General features: G+C 42.5%; 1 protein-coding gene across 1 annotated transcript; it reads right to left on the bottom strand.

Moving 5' to 3' along the window:
- On the bottom strand, window positions 1-25,297 carry kctd20 (potassium channel tetramerization domain containing 20; the record flags this gene model as incomplete). The annotated part of the gene is made up of 6 exons (XM_084315743.1): window positions 25,206-25,297; window positions 11,561-11,663; window positions 7,831-7,951; window positions 6,179-6,376; window positions 5,910-6,020; window positions 1-296 (listed from the first exon to the last, which is right to left on the bottom strand). Exons 1-6 carry the CDS (start codon window positions 25,214-25,216, stop codon window positions 1-3), a joined length of 840 nt encoding a protein of 279 aa, XP_084171869.1. The 5' UTR covers window positions 25,217-25,297.

Here is a 25,297-nt window from a genome sequence, read left to right as displayed (position 1 = left end):
CTATGATTTGTTAGTGTCCGGTGCTTGTGGCTGTGGGAAGGGGTTGGGGCTGACCAGCCTATCCAGCTCGTCCACCTGCGGGGTGGGTGTGGCTGCGGGCCTCGTCGGGCCATCCCCCAGTGAGGCCATCAGGTTGGGGACACTCTTGCTCCGTACACACTGGAAGTCAACATGACGACTCTTGCCCTCCTCTTTCTCCCAGGAGAGTTGAACAAAGGGTCTCTGGACGTAGTTGTAGATGACCTCTGACTTGCCGCCTGGACGACGCTTAACTTTCTCTTTACAGGTGGGGTAGCCTGGCACACAGGAAGTACAAACAGGACTACGGTAAGGTAAGGTAATTGTAACGTAACGTAACGTAGATAAGTTATGGTAAGATAAAATGTTTACTTTATTATTCCCCATAAATGAGAATAGGGTGGGAATAAATAATAGAACACAAAGTGGGCCTACTTGTGCACTAAAGATAAGGATAAAGATAAACCCGATGCCATTGCCAAAAATATTCTAAAATGCCTTTGGAATCAGCTGCCAGGATCCATCAAGGCCTCAGACTACCTTTCTGCCTTCAAGGCCAGCCTTAAAACCCATTTATTTTACTCTGCCTTCCACTAGGGCCTGTCTTTTACTGCTCCTATGTTTTTATGTTTTTTATTTGATTCATTTGAATGTTTTTATGTTTTAAACCTTTTTATTTGTATGTATATATATATACAGACAACAATTTGTGACAATGAGAGATTATAAATCTGAATGTTTGGACATTGCTTGTGGTGTCCCCCAGGGGTCAGTGTTGGGTCCAAAACTTACATTAACAAGATATGTAAAGTATCCAATATATTTAAATGTATTTTATTTGCGGATGACACTAATCTTTTTTTTTCTGGTGAGAATATCCAGCAGCTTTTAGAGGTCATCACATCTGAAATGAAGAAATAAAAAAAATTGTTTGATAGAAACAAATTATCATTGAACTTGAGAAAAACTAAAATTATGTTATTTGGAAACTGTAGATTAAATACTCAAGTACAAGTTAAAATAAATGATGTGATTATTGAAAGAGTTTATGAAAATAAATTCCTAGGTGTAATAATAGACCATCAAATCTGTTGGAAACCTCACATAAAACATGTCCAATCTAAACTGTCAAGAAAAAAAAATATATATATATATATCTAACCCTAACTAACCGTACTGTCATGCACTTGTCCTAATAAACTAACCTACACTGTAGCACTCAACACTTTGATGAACATTGTTGCTCAGCTGATAGAGTTGTGCCCTTCCTGATGGCTTGTCGTACAGAAGTTGTAAATCGCTTTGGATAAAAGCGTCAGCTAAATGACTAAATGTAAATGTAAATGTAAGAAGCATTTCAGTCATGAGTAAAGTAAAGCACATTCTGGATAGAAAATCACTCTACATTCTCTACTGTTCACTAGTTTTATCATATTTAAATTACTGTGCTGAAGTCTGGGGAAACAATTATAAGACTATACTACAACCACTTTTTATACTCCAAAAAAGGGCCATAAGGATAGTTCACATTGCAGGTTATCGTGATCACACAAACATATTATTTTTAAAGTCAAAAACATTAAAGTTAAATGATCTTGTGGAATTTAAAACGGCACAATTAATGTATAAAGCAAAAAGTCATGTACTTCCAGGAAACATTCAAGAACTGTTCTTTGATAGGGAGGGGGGTTATAATCTGAGGGGAGAACTCAATTTAAAAGTGCTTAATGTACGCACTACCATGAGAAGACACTGCATCTCAATACAGTATGTGGAGTGAAACTGTGGAACAGTCTAAATGTGGTGCTAAAGCAATGTCCAAACATGAGACAATTCAAACTGATGTATAAGGAAATGATGTTCACGAGGTACAGGGATGAGGAAGGGACTTGATATTCAAGGGTGTTTACATTTTTATTTTCTTTCTTTCGTGTTTTACATATATCGTTTATTTTTTATTTTTTTTGCATATATATATATATATATATATATATATATATTTCTTTTTTCTGTTTTCTGTTTTAAAATAGTACACTCATTTGAGTAGTGGAAAAGGGGCAGGATTAAATAAGTGTATACTTCTTCCTACTCCTTTTCGAACATGTAGATTGAGTTGTGTTTTTGATTTGATTTGATTTGAAGTCTTTATTTCGAACATGCAATGAATACAACAAACAATAACAAAAAGCAAAACAACTCAATCTGCATGTTCGAAAAGGAGTAGGAAGAAGTATACACTTATTTAATCCTACCCATTTTCCACTACTCAAATGAGTGTACTATTTTAAACATAAAAAAGAAAAGAAAAAAATATATATATATATGCAAAACAAAAAACAAAAACTATATATGTATAAAATAAAATAAAATAGAAAACTAAATAAAAATGTAAACACCCGTGAATATCAAGTCCCTTCCTCATCCCTGTACCTTGTGAACATAATTTCCTTATACATCAGTTTGAATTGTCTCATGTTTGGACATTGCTTTAGCACCACATTTAGACTGTTCCACAGTTTCACTCCACATATCGAGATGCAGTGTTTTCTCATGGTAGTGCGTACGTTTAGCACCTTTAAATTGTGTTCTCCCCTCAGATTATAACCCCCCTCCCTATCAAAGAACAATTCTTGAATGTTTCTTGGAAGTGCATGACTTTTTGCTTTATACATTAATTGTGCCGTTTTAAATTCTGCTTTAAATTTTGCTTTTGTTATTGTTTGTTTGTATTCATTGCATGTTCGAAATAAAGATTTCAAATCAAAAATCAAATATATATAATAATTTTTATTCATTTGAATGTTTTTTTTTTTTTATCCACTTTTTCTTCCATTTTCTATTTTTCTCCCATCCCAATTTCGTATCGTCCAATTCAACCCTCCCCTGTCTCGAACGCTGTTTCTTGCCTCCCACAAGCCGGCTGCAATGTGGACGAAGCCATACATAGCACGAGTCCCCTCCGATACTCGAGGTAACAGCAGTCTCATCTTTTCACCTGCGCGGCGCGATCTTTCAGCGTCAGGGGTCTGCGCTTTGGAGGGGCACCGCCCCCATCGCTTCTTGATTCTACTGCGCAGGCGCACCAACCGACCTGTAGGAGTCGCTGTCCACAATGTCCGATCCCCACCCCTCAGTTTTCCCTCCCCCTAATACTGCCAATTGTATTAGTACGGACGACCAGCCAAACTGAAAACAATGTGTAGAGCTGGGCTCGAACCCAGCGTCTCCAGCATTGGTGGTGAGTGCCTTGCCCACTGCACCACCTAGTCAAGTCAAGTCAAGAGTTTTATTTGTCACGGCATACAAGTATACAATGAAATGCGGGTGGTCTTGCCCGCAACGATGTGCAATACAGTAGTACAACATATAATCCAATAAAACAACATTGTGCAATAAACAGGTAACATAGTGGGGCATCTCGGTATTTGTACATAGTCGCCCACATTGTACATAGTCGCCCACATTTGAATGTTTTTATGTTTTAAACCTTTTATTTTTTCCTTTTTGCTGTGAAGCACCTTGAGATCTCATCTATTTTACCGCTTAACCTGCAATGAGTCTCCCTGGCCATTTTAGTTTTTGAGGACTGCATACTTTTTTTGCAAACCAAAACAACATACTTTATACTTATAGCACATGCATGAGCCTGGTCTCTTTTGAAACATGACATTCTGAAGTTTCTGATTCCAGAAAGAAAATTTAATTTTAGTGCTAACGTAATAAAGTAACATAGGTCTGAACTTGAGTTGTAGAAAAACTTGTTACTCAAGTTTTTCTGTAGTAGTTAGTAGTCCAGATGTAGTATTTCCCCAGAAGGTGGTATGGCTTACAAATCCATACGGACCCATAGCCTGAAGCCTTATGTAGTACATGTCCAAAAAGTTCTCATAGACTTCAATTCATTCTGTTTTCTCTTCCTGTATTCGCTCATTCGTTTTTCACCAGATTCCTGATTCATACATCCCCAGGTGGGGTATTATTGGAAAGCCACACTCATTGGCTACAACCCTCCACAATCATTTTCGAGATCGGATCTAGATTGACGGAACTAGAGCCCCAAGAGTCGGGAGTGGTATTTTTACGCAATACCGTGTACTTTGCACCAGGGGCGGATTTAGGATTGTAGGAGATCCGGGGCTTAGCCCAGATGGGCCCCCCTTTTTTTATAATTTTTTTTTCTTTTTTTTTTCTTTTTTTTGGGCAGGCAAGGGACAGATTTTTTTTGAATTTAATGAACCTGTACGTGCAATTTCCTGCAATATAGAGTTTCAAGTTTCAAGTTTCTTTAATAGTTGTCATACAGAAGTACAGAATACTTTCATACAAAATGCTTCTTACTGTTACGCTCCAGAGACTGTGCTAGACAAGATAGTATCAAACATAGTATACGTGTAATTTAGAAGAAGAAAAAGAGGTCACAGTGTTCGGTATAGACATATGTACAATGTTCTGAGTTACCATATAATATACAATACTATGCAGTGTACTAATGTACAGTAATATCTAGTGCAAAGCAGAAATGGGATGAGGTACAATTTAGGTACAATTTACAGTAAGGTGTACGAGTTGTAGTGCAATCCTTCATCAATATAGAGCCTTCAATCTTGACCAATAAAGCTGCTCTTTTCACTATAAAACTCAGTTAACCATAACATAGTTATGGTTAGATTTATATATTGGGGGGGGATATATCATATTTTTCATATAATCAAAAAGTGGTGGAGCAAGATCATACCTTTGCTCCCCCAAGTTCAATAGTGGGAGAGCAGAGATGCTCCGAATGCTCTTATGGCCAGGCGTCTATGATTCACTGATACAAAGTAAAATAGTGCAGTGCAATAAAATAGTTAGTAAAATAGAATAAAATAATGCAATAGTGCATTGCAATAAAATAGTTATCATCGTATTTTTTCGGGAGGCCGGTAAGGAGTGCATTACAGTAGTCGAGTTGGCTTGAGATAAAGGCATGGATCTGGTTTTCAGCGTCCTTTTGATTTATAAATGGCCGTACTTTAGCTATGTTTCTAAGGTGGAAGAATTACGTTTTTGTCAACTTGTTGATTGTGATTTAAAGCTTAGGTCTGAGTCTACCATAACACCAAGACTTAACTCACTCAAATACAGTTAGCAGCTGGATAGACCACAGATGGAAATTAGCTTCTGCTAAATCTGGTGCAAACATATTTTCATGTAACAATGATGAATTGTAAAAAAAAAAATAAAAAAAATAAAAAATCATTTTTTTTATTTTTTTTTTATTTAAAAAAAAATTAAATAGATTCGGGGCTTTTCAGAATACATCCCTAGCTCCGCCCCTGCTTTGCACAAGCCTCAAATACCGGCATGTAACGGATTTAGTCTGATTTTGCCGCTATCAACAGGCAACAAATAAGCCTTCAATTCGATATATATTGTATTACAAAATATGCACACCCGAGCCACTAGGGGTCGCCAAAGTGCCGGTGGGCAAATCATTCTAAAAAGGGCCCACATGTGGGTCGTTGCAGGTTAAGAGGATTTATTAATTAAGTGTTTAAAGTGTGCTATATAAATGAAATGTATTATTATTATTATTATTATTATTATTATTATTATTATTATTATTATTATTATTATTATTATTATTATTATTATTATTATTATTATTATTATTATTATTTAAACAGGTATGCTACGGAACTACAAACTAAGCAAGTAGAACATGGTCCATAATGGCAAACATTGCCAACTTCAACGGACTTAGGCTACATAATGATACACTACAACCGGGCCTGTAGTACTGGCCATCTCAAACTTCATAAACACAAACAGCATTGCCTCAACAGTCATATGTTCATGTGGACTATGTCAATACTACAGCTGGTGATCTGGGGACCAGGCAGCTAATTTACCTTCAACGCCTATCCTGATGTTCTTCAGACCTCTCTCCTTCAGGAGAACTTTGGCCACGTCTCTGTTCTCGATGTATTTGAAGAAGCGATACAATTTGGTGCTGTACACAACTGGGCAGAAGAAATATGGTACAGAACAGTAAGCTTTCAATGGTGGTGTAAAAACAACACCTTTACCTTTAATAGAAATACCCTGATAGAATAACACTACCTCTGTACCTTAGTGAATCTATACAAGTATTTGATATTGAATATGCTGTGCTACTCACTCTGAGAGTACTCCTCGCCCATAGGCGGTGGGTTGTCGTTGTCCCAGTCGACCAAATCCTCATCGTTCAGAACCACAATATGACACTCCCTCTCCCCCTCCTGGGCACTAGACACCATCACCGGCACTATTAGCTCCTCCAGGAAGCTCTCGAACTGCCGCCGGGCGCCATCGTTGGACAACTCGTGAAGTAACGCACCTGTGGGTTTGTGTCGTAAAATTCTTACTGTCACCTTGTAGGTTTGGTGTCATAAAGTCATGGCTGATTGAGGTCATTATGTGTTACAACGGCTTGAGCCATGGTGGGTACGTGCCTTGCTGTTTAGTTGACAATTTATTTGTTGCATTTACAAGGATAACATGTACATACAATTATCAAGGATAATTTACAAAATAATCAAATCTCAATGCGTCCTCAATGCATCATGGGTGCGTTCATACCTGATACATGTGATCGGATCAGCCGAGACGCATGTTAATGCCAGGTTTTAACAGGGCCTAAAGACCTATTTCCTTTGCTGTCCTTTGTACAATATTTGCAACTTTTAAAATGTTCTTTATTAGAAGTGTGAGTCATGAGCTGTAATACTGACTAACAAATTACAAAAAAAAGAAAGAAAATCACCTCAATTGTTTTGAGGTCGGGCCCCTGCGCACATGTTGAAGCAAGGTTGCAAAGTTGTGCATGGGTCACAGAATTACTTTCCATAAGAGATGGTCACAATCACAACACCAGGGGCAGCATAGCTAGATGAGTCTACAGAAAAACCTGACTGGAAAATGCACATTTGCACATCAGGGAATGGAATAAATTGGAATAGCAAATTAAACAGTTAGCCTGGTATCTTTAAAGCTGATGTTATGTAACATTGGTGATCAAATATTGAATATTGAACTATAATAATCAGTGCAGGAGCTCACTTATCCTTGAAAGACACTTTTATCACTGACTTAAAAGGCCCATCCATCTCCATAAATGTGCAGGGGGGAGGGAATAAGTGCTTACCCTACAGACCCCAAGAAGTGCTGTATATTCTGTATTGTTTAATATAAATGCATTTTTTATTCCAATCCCGATTTGTATTTGAGATTCCCAAATCCCATCGGACTTGACTTCTTCGTGTCCCTCAATGAGTGTAATACCAGCATTCAACTGTATGCGCCACAGCGGTTTCTATCATCATCATCATCACCACCCACGCTATGCATAAAATATATAGGTCCGCGGAGAGGCACGCTGAGGAGGCTGTGCAAACTGCAATGGAATATGGGGCATCTCTCTCTCTTTACCTAATATTTTGATTCTATCCTGACATTTTTCAGTTGGAAGGGCAGTCTGCGTAACGGTATTTTTTTAATTTTTAATTTAAATTTTTTTAAAGGGCGCTTTTTTCATGAGGCTCAAAAAGGCAGGTGCTCAAGCACCCCTTGGGCTCTATGTGTGCACGTGCCTGATTCTATGATTCAAGCTGTGTTAGACCTGCCACTGTCATGTCTGCCTATTCATCTTGTCTTTTAAATTAGGTCCACAATGGAAATACTTTTTTGAAACTTTATTAACCTTGATGATTTTATGATGTATGCATGACTGTCGGCTGTGCATTTGTTATTGATTGTCAAAATAAACTAAACTAAGTTGCATATGTTACTCACTCAGGTCTCGGCACCTGACAGTGTTATAGTCAAAGTTTATACACAGGTAGTCACATGCCTCCCGCAGCTCCCCTACAGACACCCCCTCTGGACACTGAAGAAGACCCCCTCTGTAGTACTCCTGACAGAGAGAGAGGGAGAAAGAGAGGAGAGAGAGAGAGAGAGAGAGAGAGAGAGAGAGAGAGAGAGAGAGAGAGAGAGAGAGAGAGAGAGAGAGAGAGAGAGAGAGAGAGAGAGAGAGGGGTGAGTAGGAGTTCAGTCAGTATGGTACATTTAACATTTTAGTTAAACACACATTCAAGTTTGTTTAGTTAATTTTCAGATAATCAAAATAAAGCCATTATTGTGCTGCCAGGTTGTTTAATTTTTTCCCTTTGTGGCTAGCCAATGGACCAGCTGCCCAATATAACCGGGGTCCTTTTTTCAGTTGGGTCGCTCATGCTGGACATCATCACGCTGTACTTCACGGTGATAGTGTCAGTCTTATGTACAATAGGTACATATATTACATAATCAAATAATGTTAACTATTTATGTTTTCAGCTCCTGCAGAAAATGTTATATCTCATGACAGCCCAACTATGAAGGGTGTGGCATTACAGGAGCAGCAGGGAGCAGGTGAGGAGGGGTGGACATGTTGCTGAACATGCTGGTCATTGTACATAAGACTTGGGCTGTAATGATATATAATTTTCTGTGTGAGCTGAAAACGTAAATGAAGCCATGCGATTAAGAGTTAACGCAAAATTTGCAGATATAACTACCATTAAAGCACAACAAGGACTTGTAACAGACACTAAAAAAATAAACGCGACATTCAAAGAGTTCTACTCCAACTTGTATAAATCAGAAACGACCTTCGATCAAAACAAAATGCACACATATCTTAATCAAATTAACCTCCCCAAACTTTCAGAGGATGCTGCTAAACAGTTAGAAACACCTATCACACTAGAGGAACTCAGGAAGGCCATATCCGAAATGCAAAGTGGTAGGGCTCCAGGAAGAGACGGTATCCCACCAGATATTTACCTCTCATGCTGGGACATAATTGGACAGCTATTACTTAATATGATTTTATACTCAGTCAAGGAGGGGAACTTCCATAAGAACAACAACAATATTGCACTCATAACAGTCCTCCTTAAAAAAGACAAAGACCCCACCGAGTGCGGTAGTTATAGACCCTTAAGCCTCCTCGGAACCGATATCAAACTGTACTCTAAGGTATTAGCCATCAGACTTCAAAAGCATATGACGTCTTTAGTTCATCCGGATCAAACTGGCTTCATAAGAAACCGCTTGATCACTGATAACATAAGACGATTACTACACGTACTAGATGCCAGCAAGGACGACACCACACCTAAGGCGATGCTGTCCCTGGATGCAATGAAAGATTTTGATAGGTTGGAATCGTCGTATCTATGGGCAGTATTAGAAAGGATGGGCTTAGGAAAAGGATTCATTGATATGATTAAAGTATTATACAAAGACCCATCGGCCATGATTACAACAGGTATAATCACCTCTGAAATCTTTCCGATATCACGCTCTTCTAGACAGGGTTGCCCTCTTAGTCCCGGACTATTCGATTTATCATTAGAACCTTTAGCACAATATATAAGACAATCCCAATTCATAGAACCAATCGTAATCAAGGGCACACAACACAAAATTAGTTTATATGCGGACGACGTAATACTGTTCATGCAAAACCCTAACACCGCAATGCCTCATCTTCTCAAGTTGATTGATGACTTTGGCGACCTATCGGGATTTAGGATAAATTGGCCAAAGTCGGCTTTCCTTCCACTTAATGCCCCTGCAAAAAACATACGCCTTCCAGGAGAAATACCAATGGTTAAACACTTTAGATGTTTGGGGGTTGAAGTATTCCCTACCATAAGCCAAACGGTGAAGCACAATTACATAGAAATCCAAAATAAAATCAAATACGACTTTGACAGGTGGTCAAAACTTAAAAACTCAGTACAGGCATGGGTTTCAATAGTTAAGATGGATGTCTTACCTAGAATCAACTTCATCAGCTCAATGCTACCGTTACCCCCTCCAGATGGTTACTGGAAAAAATTACACTCTTCCGCATACAAATTTATTTGGAATAACAAACCACCACGTATAAAAAGATCCACCGCACAGAGAAACAAAGCCGACGGAGGTATGGCATTTCCAGATTTTTTCCATTATTTTAAGGCGTACACTTTAAGACCACTGACAACCTGGTTTGATCCCCAAGCATCAGTATCCTGGAGAAATTTAAAAGTAAACATAGTAGCACCACATAGACTGCAGGACATAGTATACACCAAATTATCAATCAAGCAATGTGAACTGAAATTTGGCCCCATTATTACTCATGCGATCTGGATATGGCGTGAAACACACAAAAAATATTCTAACCCACATAAATGGCATAATCATACTCCCTTATTCAATAACAATGCACTCCTGATTGTAAAACGACCTATAAGATTCCCTAGATGGGAAAAGCAGGGCATACACACATTAGGAGATGTTTTCAACAAATAGGGATTTTGTAGTTATGAGGAAATACGCAAACAATTTAATCTCACCAGTTCCACATATTACTTTTACGCACAGTTATTGTTATGTTTGAAGGCTCACGGTGTTCCATTAAGGATACCAATTTTACACCACAGATACCACAAATTCTTCTATGAAAGAGAGACATCGAGAGGTTTTGTTTCAGATTTTTATCATCAATTACTAACGCCCTCGTATGAAATCCTCCACCTAGACTCAGTCTGGAGGAGGGATATACCAGACCTGGAAATAGATTTTGATTGGCAAGAAGCCTGGGCAAATGTTCGACTTGCATCAAGGAACCCGGACCATCAACAAATCAATCTTAACTATATTCATAGGACATACTTGACTCCTATAAGACTGAACAGAATGGGTCTTAAACAAGACTCCAAATGCTCCTTATGTACAAATGGGGACGAGGGGACATTTATGCACATGTACTGGGACTGCCCACCAGTTAAGATATTCTGGAAAGAAGTGACCCAGCAATTATCAAATCTCTTAACTCTGAATATACCTGTACACCCCTCTGTATTACTGCTGAATGATGTTTTTGAGTGTGCAGTACCTATACAGCTAAAGAGATTGGTTTTGTCTGGTATCACAGCGGCTAAAAAGCTGATAGCATCACGATGGTTTCAACCGGAAAAAATTTGCCGGAAGGTCTGGATTCTTACATATCTCGAAGTGATTTATCTAGAAATATCTACAGCAAGAATTTTGGGTCTCAATGAATCCAAAATGACAATGTGGTTAGAAGTGGTGGAGAGAATAAAAGCTAGCATATAATGGTAGTGCCTGGTTAGGAGCGAACGATAATGGATAGATTATCCAATGGGGGGTCCGGGGGGGGGGGGAGCGAGCGAGAGCATGTGTGTAGGGTATTAGATAGCAGGTATTAGGGGTATATCTTGTATAAGACATTTATCTAAATGGTGATTTCATTGGATGTGCACTGTTAATTAATGCTTGTATATCTAATTTTACGTTGTCATGTTTGTTTATGTGTTTGTTTAAAAAATAATAAAAAAAAGAAAATACAAAAAAAAAATTAAGCCATGTACATGATGATGTACATTGTGAGCGACCCAACTGAAAAAAGGTAGCTGGTCAAATTGGGTTTCCACAATTCTTCATTGACAAAATGAACGCTGCCCACCATAACCACTCTGAAGATGCTGGCTCCGATGCCCTCTGCCATCTCGTACTCTCCCTTAGCATTGGGTCGTGTGAAGTTGTGCTGTCGTCCAGGACCAAACATCCTGGAAAAGACAACAAGGCAGTCAGTTAGAGAGCTGCAGTAAACATAGCAGTCACTATGAAAGCCATGCATCTGCATCCTACAAACAATTGCATTGACCAGCTTACGAGAAGAGCTTGACTTGCGTTTCCCTGAGGAATTAAACATCGATTTTATACTCAGTACAATGAGCAATAGGTACAATGTGAACACATCATTTACAGTACATGTTTGGGGTCACACAGTGTTTTTGACCTCAAAATGAATGCAGCACTTTTCGCAAGGAACTGTTTTTCCAAGGGTAAAATTAGGCTCAGAGGCTGCTCTGTTGTGATTGACAGTTCGGAGGGCAGAACCAAAATATAATAGAGGTCAATGATTGGCTGAAAATTACACCTCAGACATTACACATTACATTTGCAAACAGGAAGAAGACTACCGCTAACCGTTTCCACTGCAGTGCAGAAGGTGCCAAACATTTGGACACGTGTGGCTTCAGTGTGTAGGAAATCTCTGCTGAATAAATAAATAATTTTATTTATAAAAATATTTTACAAATAAATTATTTGTAAAGCCCGCAATCACACGTTAATGTCCCCATGGGCTGGGCAAGTCTTCTTTAAACAAGTGAGAGAAAACAGGTGTTCTGGGGGTGTTTTTCAATGTAGGTGATGTATAGATTGGGGGGAGATGACCACAGCTAAAAGGGGCCGGGTCAGAGAGGTCGAAATGAGCAGGAGGTGGTTCAGAGCGAGCAGGAGTCACTGAATAGCAGCACACTGCCAGCGAGAGAATGTTTTGAATTCCGATCCAGAACACATTGATAAGAGCGAGTGTGGGCCCAGAGAGCAGGGCGGAGAGAGGTTCATCTCAATGAAACAGTAATGAAACGTTTTGAAATGTGTGAAAGGTTAAGCAGTTGTCATGACAGCATGTCGCATGACAACCAGAAGAGGGGCGGGCGTCGTTGCTAGGACGAAGATCCTATAAAGGTGACAGTGGTTCCGGGTAAGGGCAGATTAAAATCTGACTGAGACTAAGAGGGAAGAAACCAGAAGAGACTCTCTCCTCTCATCACGGAGAGGGGGTGGGGGGGGAATGACACATCATCATTAGCTTCGGCTAACGGGAGAAGGGTTCTGGCTACGACCAGGCCTGACCACTATCGGACTGAATAGCAGAAAGACGATAGACTGAACACACCGAAAGATCTTTAGAATAGATCTTACAAGGACAATATGAATTGGTTCCCATCTGATTATGAGGTATCTGTTTATATCAATAAACAACGCTACTCCTTGTAAGGTATTACGCTGTGTCAAAGTGTCGAATTCTTACGATGGTGGAGAATTATTATGGTTTGCGGATCGCACTAACGGGGAGAGATAAGGATTGTATCAGCCAGTGTATGAGACGTCAGGACCATTAAAAGTACACAACGCAGAGGGACCATGGAGAGGTGATAACACAAGAAGGCGTGATACTGGCAGATTGATCAGGATCTAACACAAGAAGAAACATCACAATAACTCAAGAACAAAAAACCTATCATGAAATTCAAAACAACACTCCCAGACATACTCACAAAAAACTCACTAAAAACCTAGCAATAGGAAAAATGCACCACAGGCAATTGGAGGAGAGAAACCTTAGAAGGGCCGCTCAAGGGGGGATCCCCCTTCTTGGATGGCAATGATAATAGTGTTGCTATGGATGATCGATGGGTGGAGAATAAAACAGACAAAATAGGCACTCTTTCAAAGTTGGTTAAGGTTAGAGTTTGTCTTAGAGCATGGCGATAGAACGCCAGGTAGTTTGCAGTCTGTTCGACGCGGAAATGGACAAAGAAATCAAACTACTTGTTGTGTGGTGCTAACTGCTAACAGCTAACAAGCTATATGGCAGTCTGGACAGTGGACTGGATATACATCATCAACAGCGGATTATACACTTTATCAAGCCCTCCGGCTTGATATACATCAACAGTCTGGGGAGTCGGGACAACAGTGAGTGGACCACGTAAACAGTGAGTTAATTCGGTCTCTCTCTCGCTCTCTCCCTCTCCCCCTCTCTCCCCCTCTCCCCCTCCTCCCCCCTCTCCCTCTCTCTCTCTCTCTCTCTCTCTCTCCCTCTCTCCCTCTCTCCCTCTCCCCCCCTCTCCCCCCTCTCCCCCTCTCTCTCTCTCTCTCTCTCTCTCTCTCTCCTCTCTCTCTCTCTCTCTCTCTCTCTCTCTCTCTCTCTCTCTCTTCTCTCTCTAATTTCGCCGCGGGGTAGAGCATAACCACTCAGACAATGAATGGTAACTTGTTTAAAATGACAATATATACATATGTGTTTCTTATTGAATCGATCTGAGAGAGAGAGAGAGAGAGAGAGAGAGAGAGGAGGGAGAGAGAGAGAGGGAGAGAGAGAGCGAGAGTGAGAGAGAGAGAGAGAGAGAGAGAGAGAGAGAGAGAGAGAGCTGTGCGTGTTTGTGTTGGGCTATTGGAAACGTGGTTGCATTTGACTGACTGTGATCATATATTGATCGATGGCAATGGTGATAATATTCGCCAATGCGTGCCTTGTACATGTTTGCAAAATGTTTGGTATAGCGCCCCTAGTGGCGAAGCATCCAGCAGCCGCCACTGGCCACCGGGCGCGGTACGAAGGGGACCATCTGGGTGGCGCCCTCTATAATGTTTTTGGATCGACACGAGTACCTACCCCCCTCCTGGGACTGGGGGATGGCGGCGTGATTAGGGCACGGGACTGATTCTGGTCGCGCCGGACCAGGTCAGTTAACCCGTTGTCCGCCGGGGCGCAGATCTGCTGTTCTGGTACCCTGAGGGACTTGTGCTTTTTTTGGGGGGGGGGGGATAATGCCGGGTCGGCCGGGCGTTGCTGGGTTTGGACGTTATGGAGATGTTCGTGGTTGTGTTACTACGTGTTACCCCTCACTGTTGCTTGGTCCATGTTGTGTTGTACCCTTGCGCTGTGCTGAGGGAGCCTGGTCCTTCTCCATTATTTTTCGCCCCTCTCTTCTCCTGCTTAGGCAGGGCTGGGAGGGGGCTGTTGAGGTGGTTCTTGTAGAACTCCTCTGGCATCCCTGTGTATGTCCCGGTCCGCCGGGCCCGGGTTCGAAATTGTTTTCGGTCTACCCGTTGGCCTGGGTTAACCCCTTTTTGAAAACTGAAACACTTGTACTGCGGTATAAGCCAGTGTATACCCGCAGTTGTGTTTTTTCTTGGGGGGTTATAGGAACAACCGCCTCATGTTAGAACCAAGGGGGGTGGTTGGTTTCCTGGTGTGTTGGTAGCGGAGTCAACTCTCGGGGTAGGCCGGGGTTTGTTTGATCGACTTAGTTGAACCAGGTACGGGCCCTGAGGAGGATGTTGTTTGTGTTGGTCTGAGGAGGATGTTGTTGTGTTGGTTGTGTTGGTCTGAGAAGGATGTTGTTGTGTTGGTCCTGAGGAGGATGTTGTTTGTGTTGGTTGTGTTGGTCTGATAAGGATGTTGGTAGCACTTTATAATAACACCCTGTTATAATACATTTATAAGGTATTTGTAGATAATGAACTAATCATGAACAAACCATTTATATACATTCATAAATGATTATTAAATCATTTATAACTAGATTTGTATAACATTTACAGATTAGTTCTACATTATTTATAACTCATTATCAACATTGTTTGTACTTGATTTGTTCATCATTAAATAATGTTGTTTAATGTGTAGTAACACATTTTGTAGCTGCTTTGAAAAATGGATATGAAAAAACGACTATACTGTATCTCCATTTATTTCTCATGTTCAACAAATGATTTGTTAAGACATTCATAAAACATCTATAAATCATTTGCAGATGCTATTGTGTGCCCTAATCTGAAGTGAAGCCTATTCATCATTAACAAATGTCTAATACAGTTAATTATTTGTTTACTTTTTCATCACATGTTACAAATGTTGTAGACAGCTTTCGGATACACCCTTCTTTGTGACATCAAACAGTGACAGAATTAGGACTAAAGATAAATGCAATTTTATTAACATAAAATGCATGTGCATGACATATAGTGTAACAGGGGGGGCACTAGGACCCAGGGAGTACCCTGGCCAGGTATTGAAGAGTATCTAGAGAGGAAGTCTCACGCAAGTGAGACTTGACGTCACGTGTGTTGCCGTCTGTTTGAATGGAAGCACGATACATGCAGAACCAAGTTATCCGTGCTGCTCCTGCTCACGCTTTTAATAAGGTATGAGCAGGTTAAACACCTTTTTTGTTGGTAAATCTATTCCATCATTTCCGACCTACAAACAACTCTTATATGTTGTGTAGACGTACTTGATGTGGTGGGCGCTAACGTTACATTTGTTCCTAATGTGTGCTCAGTGCTCAGTATATTGCGGTATGTGATGATGACACGACACACAAGAGTAATAATTATTTGTATTTTCAGGCTGTATCTGCGCCTATACAGTCTGAAAATACAAATAATTATTTGTGTCGTGTCATCATCACATACCGCAATATACTGAGCACTGAGCACACATTAGGAACAAATGTAACGTTAGCGCCCACCACATCAAGTACGTCTACACAACATATAAGAGTTGTTTGTAGGTCGGAAATGATGGAATAGATTTACCAACAAAAAAGGTGTTTAACCTGCTCATACCTTATTAAAAGTGTGGGGCAGGAGCAGCACAGATAACTTGGTTCTGCATGTATCGTGCTTCCATTCAAACAGACGGCAACACATGTGACGTCAAGTCTCACTCGCGTGAGACTTCCTCTCTAGATACTCTTCAATACCTGGCCAGGGTACTCCTGGGTCCTAGTGCCCCCCCCTGTTACACTATATGTCATGCACATGTATTTTATGTTAATAAAATTGCATTTATCTTTAGTCCTAATTCTGTCACTGTTTGATGTCACAAAGAAGGGTGTATCCGAAAGCTGTCTACAACATTTGTAACATGTGATGAAAAAGTAAACAAATAATTAACTGTATTAGACATTTGTTAATGATGAATAGGCTTCACTTCAGATTAGGGCACACAATAGCATCTGCAAATGATTTATAGATGTTTTATGAATGTCTTAACAAATCATTTGTTGAACATGAAAAATAAATGGAGATACAGTATAGTCGTTTTTTCATATCCATTTTTCAAAGCATCTACAAATGTGTTACTACACATTAAACAACATTATTTAATGATGAACAAATCAAGTACAAACAATGTTGATAATGAGTTATAAATAATGTAGAACTAATCTGTAAATATTATACAAATATAGTTATAAATGATTTAATAATCATTTATGAATGTATATAAATGGTTTGTTCATGATTAGTTCATTTTCCACTAATGCGTTATAAATACTTTGTAAATGTTATACAAATATAGTTATAAATGATTTAATAATCATTTATGAATGTATATAAATGGTTTGTTCATGATTAGTTCATTATCTACAAATACCTTATAAATGTATTATAACAGGGTGTTATTATAAAGTGCTACCGGATGGGGTTGTGTTGGTTGTGTTGGGCCCTGTTCCTCGTACCTGGCTAACTGAGTTAGCCGGATAATTTTCAGGATAGCTTGACTTAAGCCAGACCTTTCCATTCCCTGACGTGCGATTGTCTAAATCACTATGGCAACAGATCAGAAAGTTTGAACCTGCTCCAGCGCAGGGTTAAGTTCAGTTAGCTGGATAACCTGCATGGCCATGCCCTTGCAAAGAAATGCCAGCTCGCTTCCTGAAATAATTCTCACAGTCTAGATCCCATTATACCATTCTGAATTATGTTTTTGTGCTTCGTTTTTCTAGAGGAGGCTTTTGAAATGTAAAATAATATACCTAAAATGCTGATAATAAATCATATAGATTTACTTTGTCCTAAATAATGCACGTCATATACGGATACGGCGCTTGCGCGTCGCGACACACACTATATGTATGTGGTTATTTTAATAACGCGGAGCATTGCAAATGTGAATCCCGCTGGGATATTTTTAATGAATGAAACCTATCGGGCGTTTGGCTCTGATTCGTTTCATATTCTTCGATGTTGATGTATTTGCCTAACGGAGCGCCCGGATTGTGTTTCATTCAAGCATAAATTGAAGCGTCTTTATGCGTGGACTGTGGATATGAATTACAACAAATCTGAATCTGTGGATTGTTAAATTGTATCACTGTCACTCACACGTTATTGTGATATTGTAACTGGGATTAAAATGTCTGATGAGATGCGCTGTTTGACGGATTTGAGAAATTGAGTGAGCCTTTGGCGTTTTGATGAATGAATTTGAGAAAATGCATTTAACTGTTCAAGCACTGTTATCTGATGATGAACATGAGGTGTCACTGGTATAAACCAAAGGTTAATCAATTCAATGCATGTATGGATGATGTCCGAAACTGATTAAAACCTGATTAATAGTGAAACTGTATAGCCTCCCTCCAAGCCTCTCTGACACGTTATTTCGGGGGTCGCGCCGAACCATGTATTTATATATAAAGTACATGATACCTAAGCCAAGCGCATACAGTACAGATATCCTCATAATTATCTATTAATTCGTATCAATTAGATACTCTTTGGGCTTGTTTGTATCTACTTATTCTGAGAGAGTTTAACTTATTTTTGCTAGCAAGATCTCATTCGATTATTCATTCCATTAAGCCTACTGCCAGCAGGCACATTTAAAGAAATATAATCTGATTGATTGGGGTAATAATGAGGGACTTAACATTAACCTATATATTATGCATTTAACGTTAGGTTATGACTATAACCAAGTTCTGTTAGTTAGGGGCGATGCTTGGCATCGCTACTGCACTATCTCGCGTACGTGCACGCGTACTGAATAAACCACAAATGTACCTCTAATACCAGTATTAGTCTGACCACACCCCTCATCAGCTTACCTTCATAAGCAGGTGTGTGGTCACCTGCTCTCCTCCTTCCCAAGCTTTCACCACAAGGTGAGGACAAGGGCTGCAGCGGCCGTCCGATGCCAAGCATCGCCCCTAACTAACAGAACTTGGTTATAGTCATAACCTAACGTTCTGTATCGTTAGTGGCTTAGCTTGGCATCGCTACTGCACAAGGGAGGCCAAGCGGAGCCACTTGGCTGACAAATACACCCCGCTGACAGCCCCCCAAAACCATCAGAACAGGGAGGGCCGAGCCCCCCCGACCCCCCCTAATGGAGGGTAGCCCCCCTATTAGGGACGTCACGGGAGGGCGACGGACCCGACCGTGCGAAGAGGCACTCAAGCAACTCAACGCACAGGGTGAGCAGACCGTGGCTTGACCCCACGACTACACACACGCACAACCCGCATGCCACCCGGGAACGAACGGAGGAACAACCTCGTTACTGCCCCCAGAATCACGGGGTCAAGGGCAAACCCAACCCCGTGGCAAGGCCATAGCAGCGGAGCACGAAGGAAGACCCAGACCCACCAAAAGGACTGGACTCCCTAGAATGGGGGCCCGGAGAAGTCCATGATGCCAGCATCAAGACCCCACCAGGTGGGCACGTAGTGCCCCGCCCCCCACATCGCCAGCGTATTCGGACAAAGGCCCCTCAGTTACTGCACCTGGTATTCCCAGGCGGAACCAACCAGGCCAGAACCTGCCCAGCTTCCGAGATCGGACGAGATCGGGCGTGTTCAGGCCGGTATGGCCGTAAGCCGAGCGGGCCCCGTCCCCCCAATAGTACACCGCCTGGCACACTGACCCTGCAGAATAGGCAGTCAGCATGGCCGTAAGCACACAAAAAAGGTTAACCAACGGAAGCAGGCAGCGCACCGGGGAAAAACCAGGCAACAGGCTGTTAACCCTAGCCTGGAGACTGCGGACGAGACAGGCGCCAGAGGGGACAGCTGAACACAGCCGCCCCGGCGGAAGGAGCGTAAGCTGGCGGTGTTGCATGACCAAGCCTCCATTTAACAACCCCCACCCAGAGGGGTCGAGGCAGAGAAGGCTGACACGATTGGCAGACGTCATGAACGTGCAGGGGCACCCTCAAACGGTGAACCCGGGAGTTGACACTGCTCCAACACACCAGGGAATCAACCACCTCGGTGTTACCCAATGCGGTGGTTGTTCCTATAACCCCTCAAGAAAAAACTCCAAAACACACCTGCGGGTATACACCGGCTATACCGCAGTACAAGTGTTTCAGTTTCCAAAAAGGGTTAACCCAGGCCTACGGGTCGCAAACATCACTTCGGACCGGGCCTGGCGGTACGGGAAGCACAGGGTCACCAGAGGAGGTCAAAAAACCACCCCCACAGGCCCCTCTTCGCCATGCGTGAGAGAGGAGCGAAAAATAATGGAGAACCAGCCCCTAAGCACACCGTACCTGGTATTCCCCGGCGGTCTCCCAACCAAGTACTAACCAGGACCAACCTGTGTAGCGGCCGAGATCCGACGAGATCGAGCGCGTACAGAATGGCATGGCTGTAAGCCATGACGACAGTGCCGAGTAAAAACATACCCAACCAGGGTCTCCATAGCGCTTAACCCTGTGACACCCAGACCGACCTGGCATTTTTCCCCCTGAAAAAAGCCCAAGTCCCTCAGGGTACCAGAACAGCAGATCTGCATCCCCGGCGGACAACGGGTTCAACTGATCTGGACCAGCGTGACCAGAACCAGTCCCGTGCCCTAACCACGCCGACATGCCTACTCCAGGAGAAGGGCAGATATGCGTGTCGATCTTAACATGAAAAGAAGGCGCCACCCAGACGTTCGGACGAACCGCGCCTGGTGGCCCACCCCAAGGGCGTGAGACCCCACTACATATGTTCAGATCCATCCCGTCATCATCCCCCAGACATGAACGAGAATCCGTCGACAACCCACCCAGGTCATGGGATGTGGTCGTCGGAAGAGGAAAAACCCCCATCTCAGTTGCTTTATAAAAACGCTGTTTCAACCACAAGCAACCAAGGCGTGCCAGTCAATCGCCTGTTTACAGCGAGCTAGCACTATACGTGCGTCGGGACACACCCCCATCAATGAACAGGCTATTTAGACCTGTCATTGAATCCCCAAGGCGCCCAGGGGAACGACAAGAGGGGTGTGACACTCCCTAACTCCAACACTCCTGGAATAGAAAGAAGGAAGCATCAACAGTATGTATCCCAGTCTACACAGCCGGGGTAAAAAATGTTCACATTTTTACATCCCACCACCCTCCCATAGGAAAGAGACGGGGATCCCCAGAGAGACTTCCCACGCGAGCTGTACAGATTGAAAAGAATATATTGCACCTCGAGCCATGTAAAAACTGGTTTTAGGGCCTCCGGGGAAGAGGCACTGAACCCATACACACTCTATAAACGAATTGAATCGAATATACATACAATAGAAAAGGACCCTTCTAGAGGGTCCACTCACTTTGACAATCTGAGGAGGAAGGCTCTGTACTCTGATGGAGGCTTCCTCACATGGAAGAAGGAGTCCGAACTCACAGAAGGCCTGAATAGGCGCTTGGTGAGGAGGAGCCCTGACCACCCCCCCTGAAAACAGATCCATCACATGGACCTGAACAGCACACGGAAGTCCTACCAACAGAGACGCGCACGGTGACGTACTCTATGGCGGGGGAATTCCTGCGGTGCACACGCCCAATATACCAGGCCGTGGGACCAGGAACTCCCTCCCCCCCCCCCCCCGTAACGTGCCGAACCGCCACGTGACGGGAACCTTGAAGGACAGGGGGTGTACCCCTGACCGACAGAACAATGGGGAGAGGAAAGGTTACCAGTTCACCCCTTTACGACCCCACACCCATGATACGACGTAACGACAAAAAGAGAATATGACACAGTCATAGTCAGCTCTATGAAGCGTTTCACAGCTCCACACAGCGCCTGAGCTAACCTGCTATCTGATTTTTACTAAGGAAAAACACAGAATAGAGAAGGCTCTAAGAACCCCGGTCCAACATACACATGTGCTTCTGTGGCCAGTACAACCCAGTTGTAGGTCACATGACACACACAACCCATCATCACCTACAAAAAATGGCAAAAACACTCAACAGAGGAACGCCGTTTTTTTCACAATGAGAGAATACATCATTCTCGATTAGTATCGACCACAGGCCTTGCTAAGCACACATGACAGCAACCAAACCAATTTCCCTTTAGGAAATAAGTTTCTCCAGCAGATTTAGCACAACCTCAGCAATCAAGCTAAGAGTTACATCGTATCCCTACCACACAAAAGACACAATTAATGCACAACATGTCTGATAGGAGGTGATAAAGTCCCCAGGGAACCGGGGGGGAAAAACACAATCCTCCTATTTTACCCTCAATACGGCCAGTTAAAACAGGAAAACCTGTTAATGTGTGAACTCACTGTTCATTGTCATTACAGTCTGAGAAAGAACATTCTTTTACTCACTTGTCACCAAGCATAGCTTCATAGGTTAGTTGCCTTAGTAGTGAGTACACGGTACACATAAACACCATGATGTTTCTCACACAACAACCAGATCAATACATCACGATCTGCACGGAGAAGCTAACTGCCAGTGACAAAAACAGCTCACACACAACCCGCAACGTATCCCAAATGCATTGCAACAACACACGTTTTGGGAAAAAACACCGTTATTCACAATACATTTAGCAAAGTAAAACCAGAAGACGTGTTATGAGGTCTGGCCAACCCCGTACCTACCCGGAACGCAGATCAGCGAAGTGCAGTCACAAGACACCGTAGAACACAGCCGTCCTGTGTTGTTCGATCCGGGCAGCGTCGCCGCTCCACCAGTCGCTACAGTCCCCTTTGTTGACGCAATCCCCGTCTAGGCTCAGGCAGGGTCGACGAACATCCCCTGTCAAGGATGACGTCGTGGTCAAGAGTGTAAAACATGTTAAAATCAAAGCACGTTCAACAGAATAGCATCAAGCTAACGGCTGCTCCAACCGTTCGGGTGCTATTGCTTCCGCCCGCGAGACGCCGATCTAACGACGCACGCGATCAGAAGCGAGCTCCCGGCGGCGCGCGAGAAGCTAAGCTACCCCGCGCCAGGCCACTGACCGGCTAACCGTAAGCTATGAACATGTAAACAATGACATAACACTCACCCAGACAGGCCGCCGTTCTGAACCCCTCCTCACTTTTTAAGAGAAAAGAGAAAACAAGACGTCAACACCGCTTCACAACGGTGACAATACCACGTCCGGCGGAATCAGCACAGTACCAACTGGCCTGTATAGCTGACTTTGAACATGAATCTGCCGCTATCGCACATTACATGCACATATCCCCTCGTGAAGGAATACTCTCATTTGGATATGAAAGATGGGGTCTTAACACGGTGACAGAGAGAATCCACTCGTCCAGAACACACAGGGATCACCAGTGTCAATGGTCGCGGCCCACTAGTTAAAACTATAATGGTCGCCAGACCAAGGCCTTCTGTCGCCTAGGCGGCTAAACAAAGGACCCTAGCCTGGGGCCGGTTTCCATAAACTTTGTCAAGTAGCCCCCATAGCACTAACAGACAAGTGGAGCCCGCCAGCAAACACTACTCACCCAACCTGGAACGCACCGCTCCTCACAACAGCGGCATGTCCGACAGTTCAGCTGTGGCCTGACAGGTTTCACCCCAACAAACACAGCAAGGAACTGCAGTTGAGAAGCATGCAGCGGCGTGCTCCCAATACGAAAACCGGTGGAGGGTTTTTAGAATGATCATCATCTTCCCGACACTCCAGTACGAAGACAATATCGCCGTATTTTCTCGAAAATAGTGAGAGAGAAAATAAAGATATGATGTCAACGTATCCTTGTTTCCCAAGCTGTTCCTAATCCAATTTCTTCCATCATGGTGTCAAGTGTGGGGATCTACCGAGGCACCTCTTCCTTGTGGTGAAAGCGAGAAGGAGGAGAGCAGGTGACCACACACCTGCTTATGAAGGTAAGCTGATGAGGGGTGTGGTCAGACTAATACTGGTATTAGAGGTACATTTGTGGTTTATTCAGTACGCGTGCACGTACGCGAGATAGTGCAGTAGCGATGCCAAGCTAAGCCACTAACGATACAGAACTTGTCGGCGAGGCTATTGAGCCGTACTGTATTGTACCCATTCTGCAATCTGTTAATAAAGTTTTCAATCAATCAATCAATCAATCAATCAATGCCGTTAGAAAATCAGGATTTCTGCGATCGACACCTGCTGTCTTTTCAGGTGAGGCGGCCGCGCGCACTTATCCTGAGTATCAAGTCTTGTTCGAATTAACGAGACTGAATCAGCGTTCGAGGAACAGGGAAAGCCTGGATTCAAACATTGGGTTAATTTAATCTGGATAATGGGACTTTTGATCGACTTAGTTGAACCAGGTACGGGGAATAGGGCCCTGCGGAGGATGTTGTTGTGTTGGTCTGAGGAGGATGTTGTTGTGTTGGTTGTGTTGGTCTGAGAAGGATGTTGTTGTGTTGTTGGGCCCTGTTCCTCGTACCTGGCTAACTGAGTTAGCCGGATAATTTTCAGCATAGCTTGACTTAAACCAGACCTTTCCGTTCCCCAATGTCGGATTTTCTAAATCGCTATGGCAACATATCAAAAAGTTTGAACCTGGTCGAGGGCAGGGTTTAGTTCAGTTAGCTGGATAAACCATGGCCACACCCTCGCAAAGAAATGCAGCTCGCTTCCTGAAATAATTCTCACAGTCTAGATCCCATTATACCATTCTGAATTATGTTTTTGTGCTTCGTTTTTCTAGAGGGGGCTTTTGAAATGTAAAATAATAGACCTAAAATGCTGATAATAAATCATATTCAGCCTATGGATTTACTTTGACCTAAATAATGCACGTCATATATACGGCGCTCGGAGTCGCGATACACACTAAGTGTTTATTTTAATAATGCAGAGCATTGCAAATGTGAATCCCGCGGGGATATTTTTAATGAATGAAACCTATCAGGCGTTTGGCTTTGATTAGTTTCATATTCTCCACTGTGGATGTATTTGCTTCTTGGGATTATGGTTATAGCATAACCTGGCAAGGGTAGAGTAGGCTAAATATAATTGTTTCAGATTAAACTCAAACAGCCTAAAATATTTGCTGACATTTTATAGGCTCTGATCCTGGACTGTTGCCGCAGTCAGACTCTGAATAGTTATTGTGTGAGGGATTGCCAGATGTAGATAGTTGAAGGAACAGTACTGTGGGACTAAAACACATTGTGTTTGCATCATACTGTATCTACTGGTTCCACATTTTACCAAATGCATAAACACTAAACAATAAACATAAACACTTTAGGGACACTGACATCATGGTGCTACTGATATTTATATAAATAAAATGAAATAGGCTGTGGAGAAAGGCTGCTTGGCTTTACATTTTTTTTAATTATTATTATTTAATTTGAGTTTGATTAGACATTTCGACAGGGGCCTCATTTGCATATGGGAACCCACATGGGTCCCTAACCTGAAGGTTGGAAACGCTTAAACTTTTACTTCACATAATGTCTCACATCAGCCATAATGATGAGTTATGATTGACAGCTTAATTACCTTCCAAGCATGGTGTCCGGGTGGGCGGTGAACAGGGCGGGGTCCACTACAAAGTGTGTGCCGTCCACAATCAGGGTGACTCTATCAGAGGT

This window comes from Notolepis coatsorum, assembly GCF_963971535.1.
Source record: "Notolepis coatsorum genome assembly, chromosome: 6".
In the NCBI taxonomy this organism is placed as follows: Eukaryota; Metazoa; Chordata; class Actinopteri; order Aulopiformes; family Paralepididae; genus Notolepis; species Notolepis coatsorum.
This window is presented reverse-complemented; position numbering and strand designations above follow the sequence as displayed.